Source organism: Callospermophilus lateralis, chromosome 4 (assembly GCF_048772815.1).
Source record: "Callospermophilus lateralis isolate mCalLat2 chromosome 4, mCalLat2.hap1, whole genome shotgun sequence".
NCBI classification, from domain to species: domain Eukaryota; kingdom Metazoa; phylum Chordata; class Mammalia; order Rodentia; family Sciuridae; genus Callospermophilus; species Callospermophilus lateralis.
The window spans coordinates 70,900,041-70,917,793 of record NC_135308.1 but is presented as its reverse complement, the minus strand read 5'-3'; the positions used below and the strand labels follow the sequence as shown (position 1 = coordinate 70,917,793).

At 48.9% G+C, this 17,753-nt stretch overlaps 1 protein-coding gene across 1 annotated transcript; it reads left to right on the top strand.

The window, feature by feature from the left end:
• Positions 1-3,364: 3,364 nt before the first annotated feature.
• Positions 3,365-17,373, top strand: Tnfrsf1a (TNF receptor superfamily member 1A). Its single transcript, XM_076852572.1, has 10 exons — positions 3,365-3,716; positions 11,676-11,829; positions 12,034-12,162; positions 12,432-12,581; positions 12,810-12,888; positions 15,428-15,495; positions 15,605-15,718; positions 16,015-16,043; positions 16,228-16,465; positions 16,548-17,373. The coding sequence occupies exons 1-10, from the start codon at positions 3,678-3,680 to the stop codon at positions 16,853-16,855; spliced, it is 1,308 nt and encodes a 435-aa protein (XP_076708687.1). The 5' UTR covers positions 3,365-3,677; the 3' UTR covers positions 16,856-17,373.
• The last annotated feature ends 380 nt before the right edge of the window (positions 17,374-17,753 follow it).

The window sequence follows — 17,753 nt, the reverse complement described above, 5'->3', positions numbered from 1 at the left end:
AGAAATTGAGATCCAAGGAGAGGCTGAGGGGTATCTGGGTAAAACCCTATTTGTCTGATCCCAGTCCTTCTACGCCTCCAGCATCAGATTAGAACCCAGAAGTAACCCCTTTTTCATTATCTTTGGGATACTTCCCCTGTGGCCTTGGTTTTATTCCTGTTATTTACAGTCTGTCCTGAGGATCCAGAGGCAAAAAGGATCTTGAGGAAAGAGGAGGAGTTGGTAAAGGGAGTGGGGACTTAGGAAGGGTCATGAGCCAAAATGAAGTGGCGACTTCTGACTTCCCTTTCCTAGATTCAGGCTGTTGAGGGGGAAATGGTGCTGTCCTGATAGTTTCCACGGTCAGAGTCCTCAGGTACCTTCTGCTCTTATCTTCTCTCTGCCATAGTCTTGGCCTCCGCCTTGTCCCACCCCGTGCCCAGTGCCCTCTCCTCTGGCTGGGGAGGGAGCACCTACTGGACTAAGCTGGATCGATTGTAGATGGTGCAATCCCTACCCGTGCTCCAGTTTCTCCTTGCCTGCCTGTACTTCCTCCCTGAGGTCTTTCCTCATCTCTATCTCTTGTCCTAAGAGTTGGCATCAGGGTGTTAGAGAAAAAAGTGTTTAAGTGGCCTCATTTTCCTTATTGGGCTTAGTGGGTACAGTGATTTCCCCAAGTTTATAATTTTTACAGAGTTAGCCTGGAACTCAGGTCTCTTTCTATGACTCACCCTGCCTCCCCGTGATAGGATGAAGTCCCGAATGACAGAGGTGGAGCTAGAACCCACGTCACTCAGAGTTCAGTGCCCTTTTGGGTTACGTATGTGTGTGTTTGTGTGTGGGTGCACGTGAGACGTGATAGGGGAGGGGCATCTCTGCTATCTGAAGCTCTTTCTTTTCTTCCTCCTTTGTCTCAATAAACCCGACTCGGACTCTGTCATCCCCTGTTCTGTTTTTTCATTTCTTTCCCACTTCACCCACCATTATTGTTTCTACCCCTGAAGGATCACAGTCTCACTTTCACCTCCTCCATTAAACTAGCTAACTTTTCATATCCCTAGATCCACCCATTGCTCACCATCTTTTCTTCTTCTTTTTAATAGAATTTTATTGAATAATTCAGTATCACATGTGCCAAGGGTTTAAACTTAATGAGTAAAGCAACAATTATCCTAAATCATGAAAGAGATTCACCTTTTGTGCCAAGCTTTGTGTTAATGGCTTTGGCAGTTTGCACAGACTATTGAGAGTCTTTGTAATATTAAAAATGGGACATTGATGTTGTTATTAATTTTAATATGAACTATTAATATTGCCACGACTTATAAAATGCTTAATGTATGGCAAACACTTGCTAAACACTTTATATGCATTTAATCATAAAATCAACTCTGTGAGAGGTATTAGTGAGTTTCTCATTTATTTAACTTGCCCCCCCCCCCCCCCCCCAGTGCTGGAGCTCCAGACCAGGGCTTTGCACATGCTAGGCAGGCTCTCCACTAGGCTACATCCCCAAGCCTCCGGTTCATTTTAGATGAGGAGCCTGAGGCTCTCCTGGTTTCTTCACAATGGAAAGTGGCCAGTCTGACCCTTGCACTACATTCTTTTCTTTTTTTATTTGTTCTTTTTAATCACACATGACAGCACAATGTGTTTTGACATATTATTCATACATGCACATTCTTCCATTCTTGTGGTTGTACCTGACATGGAGTTACACTGATCATGTACCTTGTACTACATTCTAATGAACTTGTTTTCTTCCAAAGCTCTGCTTGGGCCTCACTCCTACTGTACCTGGCCTTTTTGTATGTTGATAGTGAACCCCTTCCTCCTTGAGTCCACTTTCAACCTACTAGTTCTCCAGAAGCTGGAGGACAGTGTAAAGTCAGTCCCACCACCAGTGGGGGCACCTAAACCCTCCATTCCCATTTACAGATGCCCTGCCTTTAGGGTTAGGATGGCAGAGGCAGGAAAACCAGAGGCAGGAAAAGCTAAGGCAGGAGGGCTTGGGGCTGGAAGTTCAGCTGGTGGATCAAAGGGAGAAGAGACAGGGAGCTCCGCTGTATATCATAAAGCCCCAGGACAGCACTTTCTGGTCCCCCTGTGTTTTCTACAGCCTCAGCACCTGAAAGACTTAGAGTATGGGGGAAGGCATTGTATTCCGTGGGCATTTGACTCAATATTGTACTCAGGGTATAGAATTTGCTTGGGAGAAGCCCTGCCTAAACTGCAATAGTATTTTACATTAACAGAGGATGACAGGATATGGGGACTGAGAGGGACCCTGACAACAAAACAAACAAGAAAGGAAAAAAAAAAAAAAGACCCCAAAGGACAAACAAAAATAAGCCCCAAGGGGACATTGGGAAAAGTGGCACTGTGTCTCTCATAGACAAAGGGGGCCTTTTGTTTGCAAACTAAGAATTGGGGGTTCTCTGCCTCTAAATGCTATGTATCTCTGGCCCTCACTCTTCTCATCTAGAAAGTCAGAGGGTTCCATAAATTCTCTTTCTAGGGTCAGTTCTGATGGATGTGACAAAATATTTGGGAAAAGGGTGTTGAAAATGTACTTTTGATATCTCCTGGAGATACCCAAATATCCAAAGCATCTTCACAAATACGGTCTCATTGATCTTCATGGTCTCATTTCCCCTTGTAGGTGGACAGACACTTTACCCCCTTTAATAAGAGGAACCAATCAAAGCTCAGGAGCAGGGTTGCCTGATATCCCACAGTTGGTGGCAGAGCTGGGATCAACAGCTGGGGGCACCTGTCAGGTGGAAACTGGTTAAGAGCCAGAGGGTGGGGGCCAAGGGTTAAGGTCCCAATTAGGGCAGAAAACTAAGATTAGAATTGACTTTGAGTATTGGTTTGGATAGGCAAACTCCCACCAGAGAGGGGGAGTAGAATGCCAGTGGGAACTCCAGGGTAAAGGGGAGGGCCGCTAAGAAACACTGAGTACTTCCCACAGTCAGACGTTTGTGTATTGTTTCAGTAAATCCATACAGCAACCGTGGGAGATAGGCTGTCCTGGCCTTGCAAATCGAAAAACAGGCTCAAAGAGGTTAGATCATGTGTTTAAAATCACCTAGCTAAAAAGTAGTGGATTCTGAACTGGAACTTGGTCATTTTGACAATTTGACTCCAAAATCATCTTCCCAGTCGTAGCTGAGAAAGGCCAGGGCTGGGGGCGGCCGGGCAGGGGGCGGTGTCAGTGCACCTTGGGGTTTGGTTGCGAGTGGGTGGATGGGTGGGCTGAGGGTGCAAGGCCGCGGGATCTGGGGCTCTCTTGCCTCTGACTGGGCTACAAAGCGTTAAAGAACCTTGGCCCCCTCCACCCTCCACCCCCGCCTCCTCCCCGGGCTCTTCCTGTGCCTGTTGCAACACCGCCCGCCACTCTCCCTTCCCCTCCCACCTTCTCTCTCCTCTCTGCTTTAATTTTCTCCTTTAAGTTCTTTAGATTCAGGCTCCATTTCTGGCCTCCCGGGTTCGAGGTCCGTGGTCCTGGGTTGTGATATCCTGCCCCAAGTTTCAACGCTCAACCCCCACCCTCACCCCAAGGCCCAGGCGGCGCTGGGGACCTCCTGGTCAGACCCGTGCGACTCCGGTCGCTGCCGTGCCGCTGGCGCCGCCACCACCGCCGCCGCCGCCGCCCTGAGCCCCAATGGGGGAGTGAAGCCCACAGCCGGCCCGACATGGGCCTCCCCATCGTGCCTGGCCTGCTGCTGCCACTGGTGAGACCAGGGTCAAAGGGAAGAGTGGGCTGGGGGGCATGCGCCTCCCGGCAGGAGGGGGCCAATCTTTCCAGCCTTGGCCTGTCCTTGGTGCCAGTCTCAGGCCGGCTTGGCCTGACCTCAGGCGCTGACCGTTCAGGTTTCCCCATTCACCCTTCTCAGATGCACTGAGGCAGGGGCAGTAGGGGGCAGGGAGGGACGAGTTTGAAAGGGAGAGAGTGAAAGGAAGCTCTGACAGCCCAGGAAGTTGGATTGGGCCAGGGGGTGTCTGGGAATTTGGGGGTTGGTGGAAGGTCAAGGGTGGGGCGGATTTGGCAGGGGGGAAGAAAGGAATGAAAGAAGGAGGTGGATCCTCTTGGAGTCCAGATGATTCGGAATTTAGTCCCTCTGGGCAGCTGGATAACTCAGGAGTGTGTTGGGTGGTAAGGCCACCTGTGGAATTCAGCTGAGCAACCTGTTAGAGGGCAGGAGTTGAATGGCTTGTGAAATGGGGAAACTGAGCCTGGGAAGCAGATGATGGGTTGGTGGGGTGGGTTTGGGATGCTGTGTGGTGGGGGGTATTGGAGAGTGGAGTGAGATACTGGGTAGGGACAAGGCAACCAGTGGATAGCTGTTTTGGGCCCTGGGAGGCCCAGGTTTCCCACCTGGGGGCATACTCTGTCCTTCTGCCTCAGCCTCGGCTGGCAGACTCCTTCCAACCCCCTCCTCATAGACTTAAACAATAATCATTTGGTTTCTAAATCCTCTGTTCAGTTTGGGGAAGTTGGTAGCAAGTTGTTTTCGTCACTGGAAAATGTCCCTTTCTCTGGCCTCAGCCTGTTTTAACGTATCCTTGATCTTCACCTGTGTCCTGGAATCATCTTGCTCAGATACCTGGAGCCCCCAGCTTCCCTGCTTAGTGGGGGTGGACTTTCCTACCTTTGTGGGCAGTTTCTCCGGGTCCCTGCTGTTCCCTGTCTTTTCCCCACTATGCCTTCCTTTTCTGTCACTCTCCTGAGCCCCGCTGTGAGCACCTTTCATCCCTCCCTCCACCTCTGTTCTCTGATCTAGTCTCATATTTCTAGACTTCAAGCGGCACCTGTCTCTGTTATGTCTCTTCTCATTTCTCCATCTTCCTGTTTCCCCAGTCCTACCTTTTCTTCCCATCTTAAGACTGTCCTTCCATTGGCTACTCTCCCCGCACCATCCAGCTGCCCTGTCCTCTTAATTCTGTTCTCTCTGTGGTGGTCGATCACTTGGATTCAAGCCACAGCTGTTATTGACCACTAATGCTTTAAGTTCTTTATCTTTAAAATGGACATAATCATGATGACCTTGTAGTGTTATTTTTAAGATTAAATAGATGGATACATGTTAAGTGTATTTTCAATTTATTAAGTGCCTACTCTGTGAAAGACACTGTTTCAGGTGCTGGGATTTCAGTGGTGTATGAAATTCCTACTCTTAAGTTTATGTCTAGTAGGGATAACAGAAAGCACTCAATAAATCTTTAGCTTGTACATTATTGTCATTAGTGGTATTAGTAGTAATTATTCAGTGGCTACTTGTGTTTGGAAAACAGAAAGTAAAGGTAGTCTAAATATGGGTAAATGCCTGGGCTAGGAAAATAGCTTAGTAGCGGAGCACTTGTCTAGCATTTGTGAGTTCAATCCTCAGCATGGGGTACGGGGAGAATGCCTGTTACCAGGCTGCTGCAGCCCTGGTGGGGATGTGACCATTAGGGATGGAAACCTTGCCTGGAGCTGAGGGGGCAACAGGAGACAGGCAAGGTCTGTAGAGGGCTGTCCATGGGCTTTTCAGGTGAGCACCATTCAACTAACAGTACAGAGCACACAGCATAGAGCGCAGAGTATATTGTGTATGTGTGAGTGGGAGGTGTTGGTCGGAATAGGGAACAATGAATACGGGAAGAGTGTGGCAAAGCAAGTAGGAGTTTGCTATTCTCAAAGAGTTTGCAGTCTAGGGGCCAAGATAGCAAAAAATGTAAAAATGACTTCAGAACACACTGGAGGAGCCAGGCTCCTGTAATAGGGTTGGGGATGTGGCTTAGTGGTTGAGTACCCTTGAGGTCAATCCCCCGTACCCCGAGGAAAAGACCCATTGGAGTCCAGCTGCCTTTCTTTTTTTCTTTTTCTTTTCTTTCTTTCTTTCTTCTTCTTTTTTTTTTTTTTTTTTTTTGTACCAAAGATTTAGCCCAGGGGTAGTTTACCATTGAGCCACATCCCCAATCCTTTTTCATATTTTATTAAAAGACAGGGTCTTAGGGCTGGGACTGTAGCTCATTGGTAAAGTGCTTGCCTCACATGTGTGAGGCACTGGGTTCGATCCTCAGTACCACATAAAAATAAATAAAGACATTGTGTGTTCATCTACGAATAAATAGATATTAAAAAAAAAAAGAAAAAGAAAAGACAGGTTCTTGCTGAGTTGCTCAGAGCCTTGCTAAGTTGCTGAGGCTGGCTTTGAACTTGTGATCCTCCTGCCTCAGCTTCCTGAGCTGCTGGGATTACAGGCATGCGCCACTGTACCCAGCTCCAGCTGTTTTTTCTTGTTTAGTGAATCTCAGCTCCAGGAAACCAGGAGTTTCCCCAGCTGATTCAGGTGTCTCTGTTAAGCTGTGGGCTGGAGCGCTCTTCCCATTCTAGGGCTTACAGTGGACTGTCTTCAACTCATTGAGAGTTCTTAAGAGGATGATTATCCATCTCAGCATCCCCATCATCCACATGGCGCCTGGCACAAAGACTGTCCCTTAACTGTTGAATCAATTAAGGAACAAGAGATTGGTTGGATGAAATGAGGGAAGGAAAGCCTCATAGAAAAGTGGATTTGGAGGGCTGGGGCTGGGGCTCAAGCGGTAGTGCGCTCGCCTGGCATGTGTGCGACCCGGGTTTGATCCTCAGCACCACATACAAACAAAGATGTTGTGTCCGCCAAAAACTAAAAAATAAATATTAAAAAATTCTCTCTCTCTCTCTCTCTCCCCCCCTCTCTCTTTAAAAAAAAAGAAAAAAGAAAAGTGGATTTGGAGCTGATGTCTAAGTCACTGTCTGGCAGCTAGAAGGGAGGGAGGCAGAGGAATTGGGAGACTGGTTTGGGGGAATGTAGAGGTATGGAGAGATGGGATTTTGTTGAGGGGTGGTGGGAACAGGAGCTAAATATACTACTAGCTGGCCTGGAATAGCCATGTGAGGAACAGTAGAAAATGAGAGTGGAAATATTGGAGTGAGTGGGTATGTGTGAAAAAGAACCTTGAATATGGATCCAGGTGGAGAGTTTCATTCATTAACTATTCTTCAGGGGCCCATTCTGTGCCTAGACCATGTTCAGAATAAAAGTGCCTAGATATCCCTGACATGTGCATTCAGGGAAGGAATGAAAATGATGTTTCCAGCAGGCCCTGGAGATGGAGAAGATTCTCACACTTGTGGTACAAGTTGAAGCCTGAACACAGATAAGAAAGTATGTGGGAAGCCTGACAAGGTGGCTGCAGTCCCAGCTCCCTGGGAGGCTAAGGCAGAAGAATCACTTGAGCCAGGAGTTCAGGGCATTCTGAGCAGCATAGGAACAATTGGAACAGGAAAGAGAAAGACCTTTACAATCATCGATAATCCAGATGTGAGGCCATCGAGGAACATGGAGAAGAAAGAAAAATCACAGAGGAAGGACTGGCAAATGAACTGATAGGACAGCAGCAGGGTTAGGGACAGGGGCTGTGAGGAGAGGGCTGGGCAGATGTCTTGGCATTGGCACCAAGAATTTTGTGGTGTGACTCTAGGTGAGAGATGAATGAATTAAGTTTGGGGCATATTAAGGGTTGGGGACTAGCCAAGTGGAAGTGTGGTCTTAACAGCGGGTCTCAAAATCTTCAGTAGAGGCATGTGCGTGTGTGTGCCTGTGTGTGCCTGTGTGTGTTGGGAATGCTGAGTCTGAAAACTCTCCCCAGGTTATAAATGTACTTCAATGTGGGGAGTGCTGTCTCCCCACTTCCCTCTTGAAGTCATCGTTAGTTTCAACTAGAATGGAAGACAGACTGATCAATCCATGTTAATCTGTCCCTCTAGTTCTGTGGGCCTGATACTGAGAGGATTCCCGTGAGGGGAAGACAGGGTTCTGACCAAGATACTCTCTGATCTCTCATTTCATGGGGCTTGTGGTCTGTTTGGGGAGATCATATCTATTCATCTTAAATAACCTTTGTATGATAAGAGACCAAAGTAGGTATGGTCAGTTCGTGTTATTCAAAGTTGCTGGGGGATGAGTGGCTAATGAATTTGGGTGAGGAAAACATGTGTCATCATCAATAGAGGGCTTCATGGTGGGGGTGGGATTTCAACAGGGTCCTTGGAGGAGACAATATCATGAGCTCTTCCAAGATCTTGACATTAAATGAACAAACACATTTTAATTTAATGAACACATTGTTGTGGGGAAATGGCAGAGCAAAGTGGGTCCCTGAGAGGTGGCTGGGTCAGGGTTAGACCACACGGTCCATCTCTACTTCTCCGCTTTACTCTGCAGCCCTGGGACCAGCACCGGAAGTCACACTTTAAAGTCTCCCCAGACGGAAGTTGTGGGGGGAGATGAAGAGGTGTTGGGTCACCCCCTCAAGTCTCTCTCCACAGGAACCCCCAGCTTCCTGCCCTTCCTCTGCTCCAAGTAGAGGCAGTCAGACTGGGGTTGGGCCCTCAGAGCTCACCTCCTGGTTCTATAGTTTTGCCACTTAAGGCAAGTGCTATGGATTGGGCTCACTGGGCCAGCTGATGCCAACAAATGGTGCCCACTGGTGGGGAGCCTGAGGGCCCTGGCACCTCAGGGTCAGAAAGGGCTGGCCTGGAGCATGCTGTGAGCAGTGAGAGGCTTGAGCAATAGAGCTGGTTCCTTCTCACATCTCTTTTGCTTGCTCTCTCATTCCTGGAAATGAGTTTTTATGGCTCTGCAGTTTTTCCTGTGCAGTCACTGGGCTTGGGAAGGAGCTATGGAGCCTCAGAACTGGCCCTGTTTTCTAGGGATTGTCCAGGGACTTCAGGGAGGTTCCCAAACCCAACACAACTAGCCAGAACAAGGCAGGCTGTGGGAATGTGGTGAACCCAGAGTGGGAGTGCAGCCTCGGGTGGCTTCCTATTGGAACTAAGGGGTGTCAGGAGGCTGGTGCAAGAGTCCAGGGAAGGGTCTATCTGTCCTCTACTTGTTGAACTGGAAGAAGAAACAGGGCGGGGCCTAGAATTAAGGAAGGATGATGGGGGGGGGGAGGAACTGAGTGGCCCTCTGGGAGGGGCAGCTATTGACCTGATGGGCGGAAGCCAAGGGTCGAGGGAGACTTCCCTTTGGGATGGACCGGGAGAGGGAGGCATTTCCCTGAAATCTGTGGGCCAAGTGGGACAGGGGTCCATTGCCTGTCTCTTTTAAGGAGAACAGGGGGTGAGAAGGGGTGCTGAGTAGAGGGGGAGGGAGAGATGGACCCACTGGAGGAAGGGATGAGATGGCATCCTACTTGCTGGCTGGCCCTGCCTTTTGCTGACTCATGACCCTTGAGGAGCTGGGGAAGCTGAAGTTGATAGTTCCTTCTCCTCTCCCCTCCATCCCCTCCCTCTGGACTGAGTCACTGGGGCGGAGCTGCTGGGAAAAGATTTCCCCTTCCCGGATCTGACTTAACCCCCAAAGTTCTGGATAGAGAGGGACACGTGTGTGCTGGCCTGAGAAAGCCTCTCTCCTTACTTGCCTCTACGAGGCTCATTCCTCACTGGCCAGAGGTCCCTGAAAAGCTCCCTTCAAGGCTGTCCTGGAACTGGAGCCCCTCAGTGCCTCTTCCTGACTGCCTCTGCCCATTGGCTTTGCTCCAAGCCCCTTGGATGGGATTCAAAGTGTCAGTGACCTTAGGTACTCCATGTTCTTCTTCGGGGAAAGGAACCACACATTTCAGGATTGGGAAGTTCTTCCCATAACCAACCCTTCCTGTTGCCCTAGGAGCCTCTGCCCTCTGAGTGTGTGGGCACATGCCTGCCTACAGGGGTTGCTACTGTTTCTGTGTATGGCTTCCCATGTTTGTGGCTGAGGTTTGAGCTTCCGGACCTGCGCAGCCACTGGCAGCAGTGGCTCCTGGCAGATGACAGGGTGCAACTTGCCTGCCTGCTTGGAGCTGTTAGGACCTCAGGGCCTGCAGGGAGCTGTCAAGGCTGGGCGGCTGTGGCCTGCCAGGCCTTCTCCTGGGTTTCTGTGATCCAATTAGTCTGTTTCTCCCCAGTGGGGCTGCTCTTTTGTGTGTGTGTGTGTGTGTGTGTGTGTGTGTGTGTTTGTGTGCTGGGGTTTGAACCAGAGAAATACTATCACTGAGCTACATAATCCACCCTTTTAAAATTTTATTTTGAGACAGGGTCTTGCTAACTTGCTCAGGGTCTCACTCAATTGCCCAGGCTGCTCTCAAACTTGTGCTCCTGCTGCCTGAGCTTCCTGAGAAACTGGAATTACAGGCATTACATCATGTGCCATCATTCCAGGCTTATCCAAGTGTTTAACAAACTTTTGAGGACATCCTAAATTGTTACAAAAAATGGCTCGTATCAGGGGGAAAGGAGAAGAATCAAGGCTCAGAGAGAACCAAAAATGAAGCCAGGACAGATTAAAGAGCAGTCTGAGTGGAGCTAAATATGACTCCTGGCTTTGCTTTCTCCGTACTGAAACCAGAACCAGGAAAGCAATTTAGCTGCTGTGGGCCTGGCCCAAACCTACGCAGCTCTGAAGTCTGCCTTCCAGATACCCTGCTGTGCAAAGGGCTGATCTCAGGCACACCCTCCTGACCAGTCATTTGAGCCTGATCTCCAGCTTCTGGACAGCTCTAGTTACTTGTGACCTGCATGCCTTTGCCCACTCCTGCTCCCACCTAAAGTTTCTCACCACCTACCCTATCCTTTACCCCTGAAGTTTCACTTTGACTCCCCTCCCCATTTGTCCTCACCAGCTTAGTGTGTGTGCTTGTAAATTTAGCTGTGGAAGGTGATGCGGCACGAAGTATGCGGGCAAGGTCCTGAGTAAGGTTTGATGCAAATGTATAAAGAAATGCTTGGCTGGGGTGCTTAGCTTATAGGAAAAAAAAATGTCCTTCTTTTGCTTCTGCCTACTCCCTAGGGATGGTACCTATAGGAATGTCATTCACCTTCATCCCCATCTGATTTTCCCAAAATACTTTTTATAATTTATTTATTTTTGTGGTACTGGGGATTGAACCCAGGGGCACTTGACCACTAAACTACATCCCCAGCCCTCTTTTAATGTTTTAGTTTGAGGCAGGGTTTTGTTAAGTTCCCCAGGCTGGCCTTGAATTTGTGATCTTCCTGACTCGGACTCTCTCATTTCTGGAATTATAGGCATCCCCCACCATGCTCAGCTTATCCAAAATACTTTTTAGTGGTATAACAATCCAGGAAAGTTTACAGATCCTAACTGTTTACTTCTGTAAATGTTTACAAAGTTAATACACTGAGAACCCTGCCAGACACAGATGGAGAAACATCACCTCAATCAAAAGGGCCATAATGGAAGTGATCTGCCCGTTCCCAATCCAAAAAACATCTCCTGGGCTGGAGGTGTAGCATGTGTGCTTAGCACATGGGTGGACCTGGGTTCTAACTCCAACACTGCAAAAGATGACAACACTAAACATTTCTTGAACATCTGCCCTGTGGCCAGCAATGTTGGCTGTGGTGGGGAACTGTGAATCAGGATAAGATATAGCCTGGGCCTGGGGCTTGCTAGACTTGATTTGAAGGAGCAAAACTTAGCACATAGGACAGCTAGAGAACAATTAAGCACTAGATTGCTCTGCATCCCCTTGGATGTTTGCATCCAAGGGGCAAACAGTTCCTTGAGGAAGGACTTGAGCCACAGAGGTTTCAGATTTGCTGCCTCTAGTCCGCCTGCCCCTCCCTCTCCTGATGGTGTCCCCTCTCTCTGATTCTTCCTCAGGTGCTTCTGAATGTGTTGGTGGGGATACACCCCTCAGGGGTTATTGGTCTGGTCGCTCCTCTTATGGACCGGGAGAAGAGGGATAGTCTATGTCCTCAGGGGAAATACAACCACCCTCAAAATCATTCCATCTGCTGTACCAAGTGCCACAAAGGTAGGAGAAAGTGGTAACAGTGAGTCCCCTCAGTTGTGGGGCCCTGAGTCTTCCTTTGCTTGTTACAGATGTTCGAGAACTTAGGACCCACCCTGATTCCTCTAACTTTACTGCCTCTATTGGGCTGGAATTTTCTCCCTCTTCTCCTAGAGACTTCCTTCTGTGAGCTCTGAGCTCAGCCTAACCCTGACACCCCATTTGTAGGAACCTACTTGTACAATGACTGTCCAGGCCCAGGGCTGGACACGGACTGCAGGGAGTGTGAGAATGGCACCTTTACTGCTTCAGAGAACCACCTCAGACAGTGCCTCAGCTGCTCCATGTGTCGGAAAGGTGTGTCTCAGGAGAGTCTGAGGGCTCTAATGGGAGTGTGTATGGTCCAGATTCTTGGGGGGACTTGAGTGTCCTGTGAGGTATGTGCATCGATGCTGGGGGGTGTGGGCAGGATGAGTGTGCTCGTGTGGGCTGTATGCGTGGTGTGAATGTATGTTACAGAGACAGGTGCACGTGGTGGTGGGGGTGAAGGGACACAGGGAAAGGAGAAGTCGAGTAAATATGGCAAAGGGATGCAGAACTCAAGCCCCATCTTCTTCCCTCACCAGAACTATCCCAGGTGGAGCTTTCTCCTTGCACAGTGAACCAGGACACTGTGTGTGGCTGCAAGAAAAACCAGTTCCGCCAATATTTTAGTGGAAAACGTTTTCGCTGCATGAACTGCAGCCTCTGCCTCAACGGAACCGTGAATATCCCCTGTGAGTGTGGCCTGCCTGATCCCAAGACCAAGCCATCTCCCTGCCCTGGGGTCAGCCCAACTCCCAGAAGGAAGGTCGTCACCTTGCTGCACCCTATGAGGAGTGTGCCCCTTCCTACTCCTGTGGTCATGGGTCTGAGGACCATGTCCATCCCACCCTACCCCACCTTCGTCTTCTGGTCCCCAGGATGCAGGGTGCACCTTCTGTAGCTGTGCCTTCTCCCCACAGGCCAGGAGAGCCAGAACACCGTGTGCAACTGCCATGTAGGGTTCTTTCCAAGAGAAAATGAGTGTGTCTCCTGCAGTGAGTGAGTATCTGCCAGCAGCAGGTGTTGGATGGGGGGCTGAGATGAGTGGGGTGACTGTGGTTGAGAGGCCCTAGCAGAGCAAGGGAAACACTCAGAACGCACATTCTCCTACTGGCCAGCCAAGTGGGAGACACTTCATCAAGATACCAGATGACCTTCCCTCTTCTCCCAAAAATGTTCCTCAAATCTTAAGAAGTCTTTGAGCCAGGCTCAGTGGTGTACTCCTGTAATCCCAGTAGCTCTGGAGGCTGAGGCAGAAGGATCACAATTTCAAAGCCAGCCTCAGCAATTTAGCAGGGCCCTAAGCCACTCAGCAAGACCCTGTATCTAAATAAAATGTAAAAGAAGGGCTGGAGATGGGGCCCAGTGGTTAAGCTCCCGAAGGGTTTAATCCCCAGTACACCACACACACACACACACACACACACACACACACACACACACACAAGTCTTTGGATAGAAGCTCATTCCCCCAGGACTTGCAGTCCTTCCAATTCAGGTTTTCAAACACTTGAGCAACAGGGTGTATTGTTGTTCCTTGATTCTAGGACATCATCTACTTTCACATTTCTGAAATAAGACTGTGCCTTACAACAATTGATGATGCATCATGGTTTAATTGGCAGCTTTTGAGCATGTGCTGTGTGTGTGGTATATCAAGAATGGTGTCTCTTATTATTGATGGCATCTTAGGTTTGCTATGATATAGTATTTCTCCCCCAGTCCTCTTGATAAGGCCTTCTCATTCCTGGACCCATAGATACTGTTCTTTCTTTCTTTTCTCAGTACCCAGGAGTGCTTTACTACTGAGCTACATTCCCAGCCCTTTTTATTTTTTATTTTGAAACAGAGTCTTGATAAGTTGCCTGGGCTGGCCTTAAAACTTGCTGAGGCTGACTTTGAACTTGCAATCCTTCTGCCTCTGCCTCCCAAGTCACTGGGATTACAGTGACTTGGCACCATGCCTGACTCGGAAGTTGTTCTTGCACACTTGCTTGCTAAGAAGAAATTTTGAGGGCTCTCAGAGTCGAACTGACCTGGGCCTAAATCCCAGCATAGCCACTTGGAAGCTGTACAACCTTGGGCAAGTTATTAACATCTCTGAGCCTTATTTTTCTTACCTTTAAAGTAAGGATAGTGGGGCTGAGGGTGTAGACCAGTGATAGAGCACTTGCCTAGCACTTGGGAGGCCCTGGTTTCTGTCCCCAGTAACATACACACATACATACACACACTTACAAAAGTGTCTGACACAAAACTATTTATTTTCTTTTTTTTCAACCAAGCGTTATTCTTCTTGAGAGTTTTTACCTTCATCCCACATGGTTTTCACCATGAGCTTGTGAGGTGGGCCAAAGTGCCTTTCCCTGCTGTAAGATTCCTACTAAGAACTCATGTTCTCAAGCTCCTTCTAGCTTCCCCAATGTAGTTATCACTTCACATGTGAAAATGTGCTGCTTCTATAGAGGACTCTGGCTGCCCTTAGTGAGATGTAGGAGCATCTGTGTGGGGTGCAGCAAAGTGACGACCTTCCTTTCATGTGCATGTTTGTCACCACCACACTCAAAGCCAGGTACTATCACTGGCAATGTTATTTGAGAAAAAGTGCTTTAGACCTCTTGTGTTGTCTGCATTCCATCCCTGTGACATACTACCTGAGGCAGTCAACTGATAAGGAGGAAAACTTTATTTTGGCTCAGAGTTTCAGAGGTTTTAGTCGATGGTCATTTGGCTCTACTATTTCTGGTCCTATGATAAGGCAGAACATCATGGCTGGAGTATGTGGTAGACCAAAGCTGCTTACCTCATGGAGGTTGGAGAACAGGGAAAGAAAGAAACTGGGGGCAGGGGAGAGGGGCTGTGGGCCCATTTTAATCCAAGAGCACATTCGCAGTGACCTAACTTCCTCCCATTAGGCCCCACCTCCTAGAGGTTCCACCACCTCCCAGTAGTGCCTCAGACTGGGACCCAGCCTTCAACACATTGGGGGGACATTCCAGATCCAAACCATAGCACCTCTCTCTGCTGCAATCCTACCAACAATGTATTAATAAACAATATTATATTAATATTGTATTAATAAACTCATTAATAATTACCATTTATCAAGTACTGACTATGTCAGGCTAATTAGCCCTATTGTACTGGTGAGAACACTGAAGCTTAGAGGTGAAATGACTTGCTTATTTCACAGTGATACTTAATGAATGGGCTGGAATTTATATCCTGACCTTAACTACCTTGAATTTTATTTTATTTTTCCGATGATGGAGATGGAACCTAGGGCCTGGTGCAAATGGTCTTGTAACCTTGAATGCTTTTAACTTTCTCAACATAGCTTTTTCAAGATCCCTTCTAAATCTAAAATTAAATAGTTCTGTGATTAACTGTTTCATTCTTTTGCATCACTTCTCAAGATAGGTTAAATTCCATTATATTAAGAGATAGAAAAAATATTTGTAAAGCAAAGCATTTCCAACAATCTTTGTGTTCCTCTTGTTGTAGAGTCTCTTTTCACCAGTGCTGTCTCTTCTTTTAGATGTAAGAAAACCCCAGACTGCAAGAATTTATGTATACCTGAACATCTTCGGGACCCTCCGGACTCAGGTAAGGAGAAGCCATATTGTGCCCATGTTCACCTGGCCTCCTGCCACCCCATGCATTCCTGGCTGTTCCCCCTCCCCTCCCCATTTACTGTGATCTGCTTTGTCTTCAGGTACTACAGTGCTGTTGCCCCTGGTGATCCTCTTTGGTCTTTGTCTTTTTTCTTTACTCCTCATTGGTTTAATGTGCCGCTACCCACGGTGGAAGTCCAAACTCTACTCCATTGGTGAGTAGTGCCTTTGGGAAGGGAAAGAGTGTTTGGTGGAGATGTAGGAGATTAGATGGGTAAGATGGAGGGATATGAGAGGAAGTGTCCTTTTAGTTTGCTGCTGAGGACTCCAAGCTGGAGGTGGTCCTGGATGGCTGGTGGGAGGTAATGTGGCATCAGTAGTTCTCTAGTCCCCAGGGCCACATAGGCCCTGAGGCGTGTCACCGCAAGTCCCCATGGCCAGTCCCAGTGCAGGTTGCCAGGGCTGAGAGGGGAAGTGAAATTTATGATGGTTTTTCTCTCTCTCTTCTCAGTTTGTGGAAAATCAACTCCTGTAAAAGAGGTGAGATGAAACCTGGGACCTACCCCAAACTTCCCTGACTATTCCTCATAATTTTGGAATACCCAAATATCTTTCACCATATGGGCTCTAGTAGTAATCCCATTTATCCCCAGACCCTCCAGAATAAAGAAGTTTGAGTTATTTTCTCTTCTTTTTCATTAATGCTGTGCCTTCTCTCTTTCAGGGGGAGCTTGAAGGAATTCCTACCAAGCACCAAGACTCAGGCTCCAGTCCCTTCCTCAGCCACACCCAACCCTTCTGCCCCACTGATTGGTCCAACTTCAGGGCTGTGTCACCTCTGAGGGAGGTGACCCCAACCCACCAAGGGGCTGACCCCATCCTCACCATGCCCGTCACCTCCACGCCCATCGTCACCCCGGTTCAGAAGTGGGAGGACACCGCCCGCATGCAGCGCCCTGATGGTGAGTTTGGAGGGAGCAAGGCTACGTGGAGGGTGCCAGGGAAGGGCCGCCAGTGGAGGTTCATTGTCTTTATCCTCTGTAGCCGACCCTGCGACGCTGTATGCAGTGGTGGATGGAGTGCCCCCATCGCGCTGGAAGGAGTTGGTGCGGCGTCTGGGACTGAGTGAGCACGAGATCGAGAGGCTGGAGCTGCAGAACGGGCGCTGCCTGCGTGAGGCGCACTACAGCATGCTGGCTGCATGGCGGCAGCGCACACCACGACACAAGGCCACTCTGGTCCTGCTGGGCCAAGTGCTCCGCGACATGGACCTGCTCGGCTGTCTGGAGGACATAGAAGAGGCACTGCGTAGCTCCTCCTCCTTCTCACCCACACCCAGCCTCCTCCGATGAGGCCACGCCCCCGCCTCAGGGAAGAACACTGTCCTTGTGACCGCTGCTTCCAACTCGCGCTTCCTGCAGGGATGATCTTGCGACATGCCCCCTGGACCTCGTTTTCTGGAGAGAAAGGGCCTTGGAGGGGAAGGCGAGAGCCGGCAGCCGGCAGCCGGAGTCACTTACTCGGTGCTACCCGCTCCGTGTATATAGCTTTTCTCAGCTTGGCTGAGAGTTTCCAGAGCCCAAAGAGTGGTTTCTGGGATAGGTGCACCATGCCTCATGCCTGTTTTGGGTGTGGGGGACCCAGCATGACTGCCTAGGGGCTCCTGGTTTGTCCTGGGCCCTTTTTCACAATAGATAAGCAATCTTTGAATCAATTATATCACACTAATGGAAACTTGGCACCATTTGCCCCCTGTCCGGGCAAGCACAGAGTAAGCTGAATTGTCCCAAAGCAGGGGCAAGCACAGAACAATGGGACTTCCAGCTGGAACTGTGGACTTTTGTAAATACACTAAAACTGGGAAATTAAACCTCTGTGCCTGGAGGAGTGGTCATTCAATGTGAGAGGCTGGGGCAGAGACCACAAATCTGAGTGGTGCAATGGTCCTGACTAGGGCCAGCAGTCCACTGCCATCATGCTAGCTGACAGAGGAGAAGGCTGGGCTTATTGTGATTCCCCTTCCCAAGTTTTCCTTCTTCTCCTACTGATCTAGCACAGACCAACAGTCATTTTTGTGCACAACTTTTATGTGGGGCTCATGGGTGTCTATGATACATAAATTTACAGTTCTTGACCCTCAAAGTCCAAAGAGCAAGAGGCAGTGTGGTCCTTGAGGTAGAGTCCAGGATGGGGGATGGTGACCAGCACTCTTAGGGAGATAGTTCTTCTGGGAGAAAGCTCAAAGGGCCT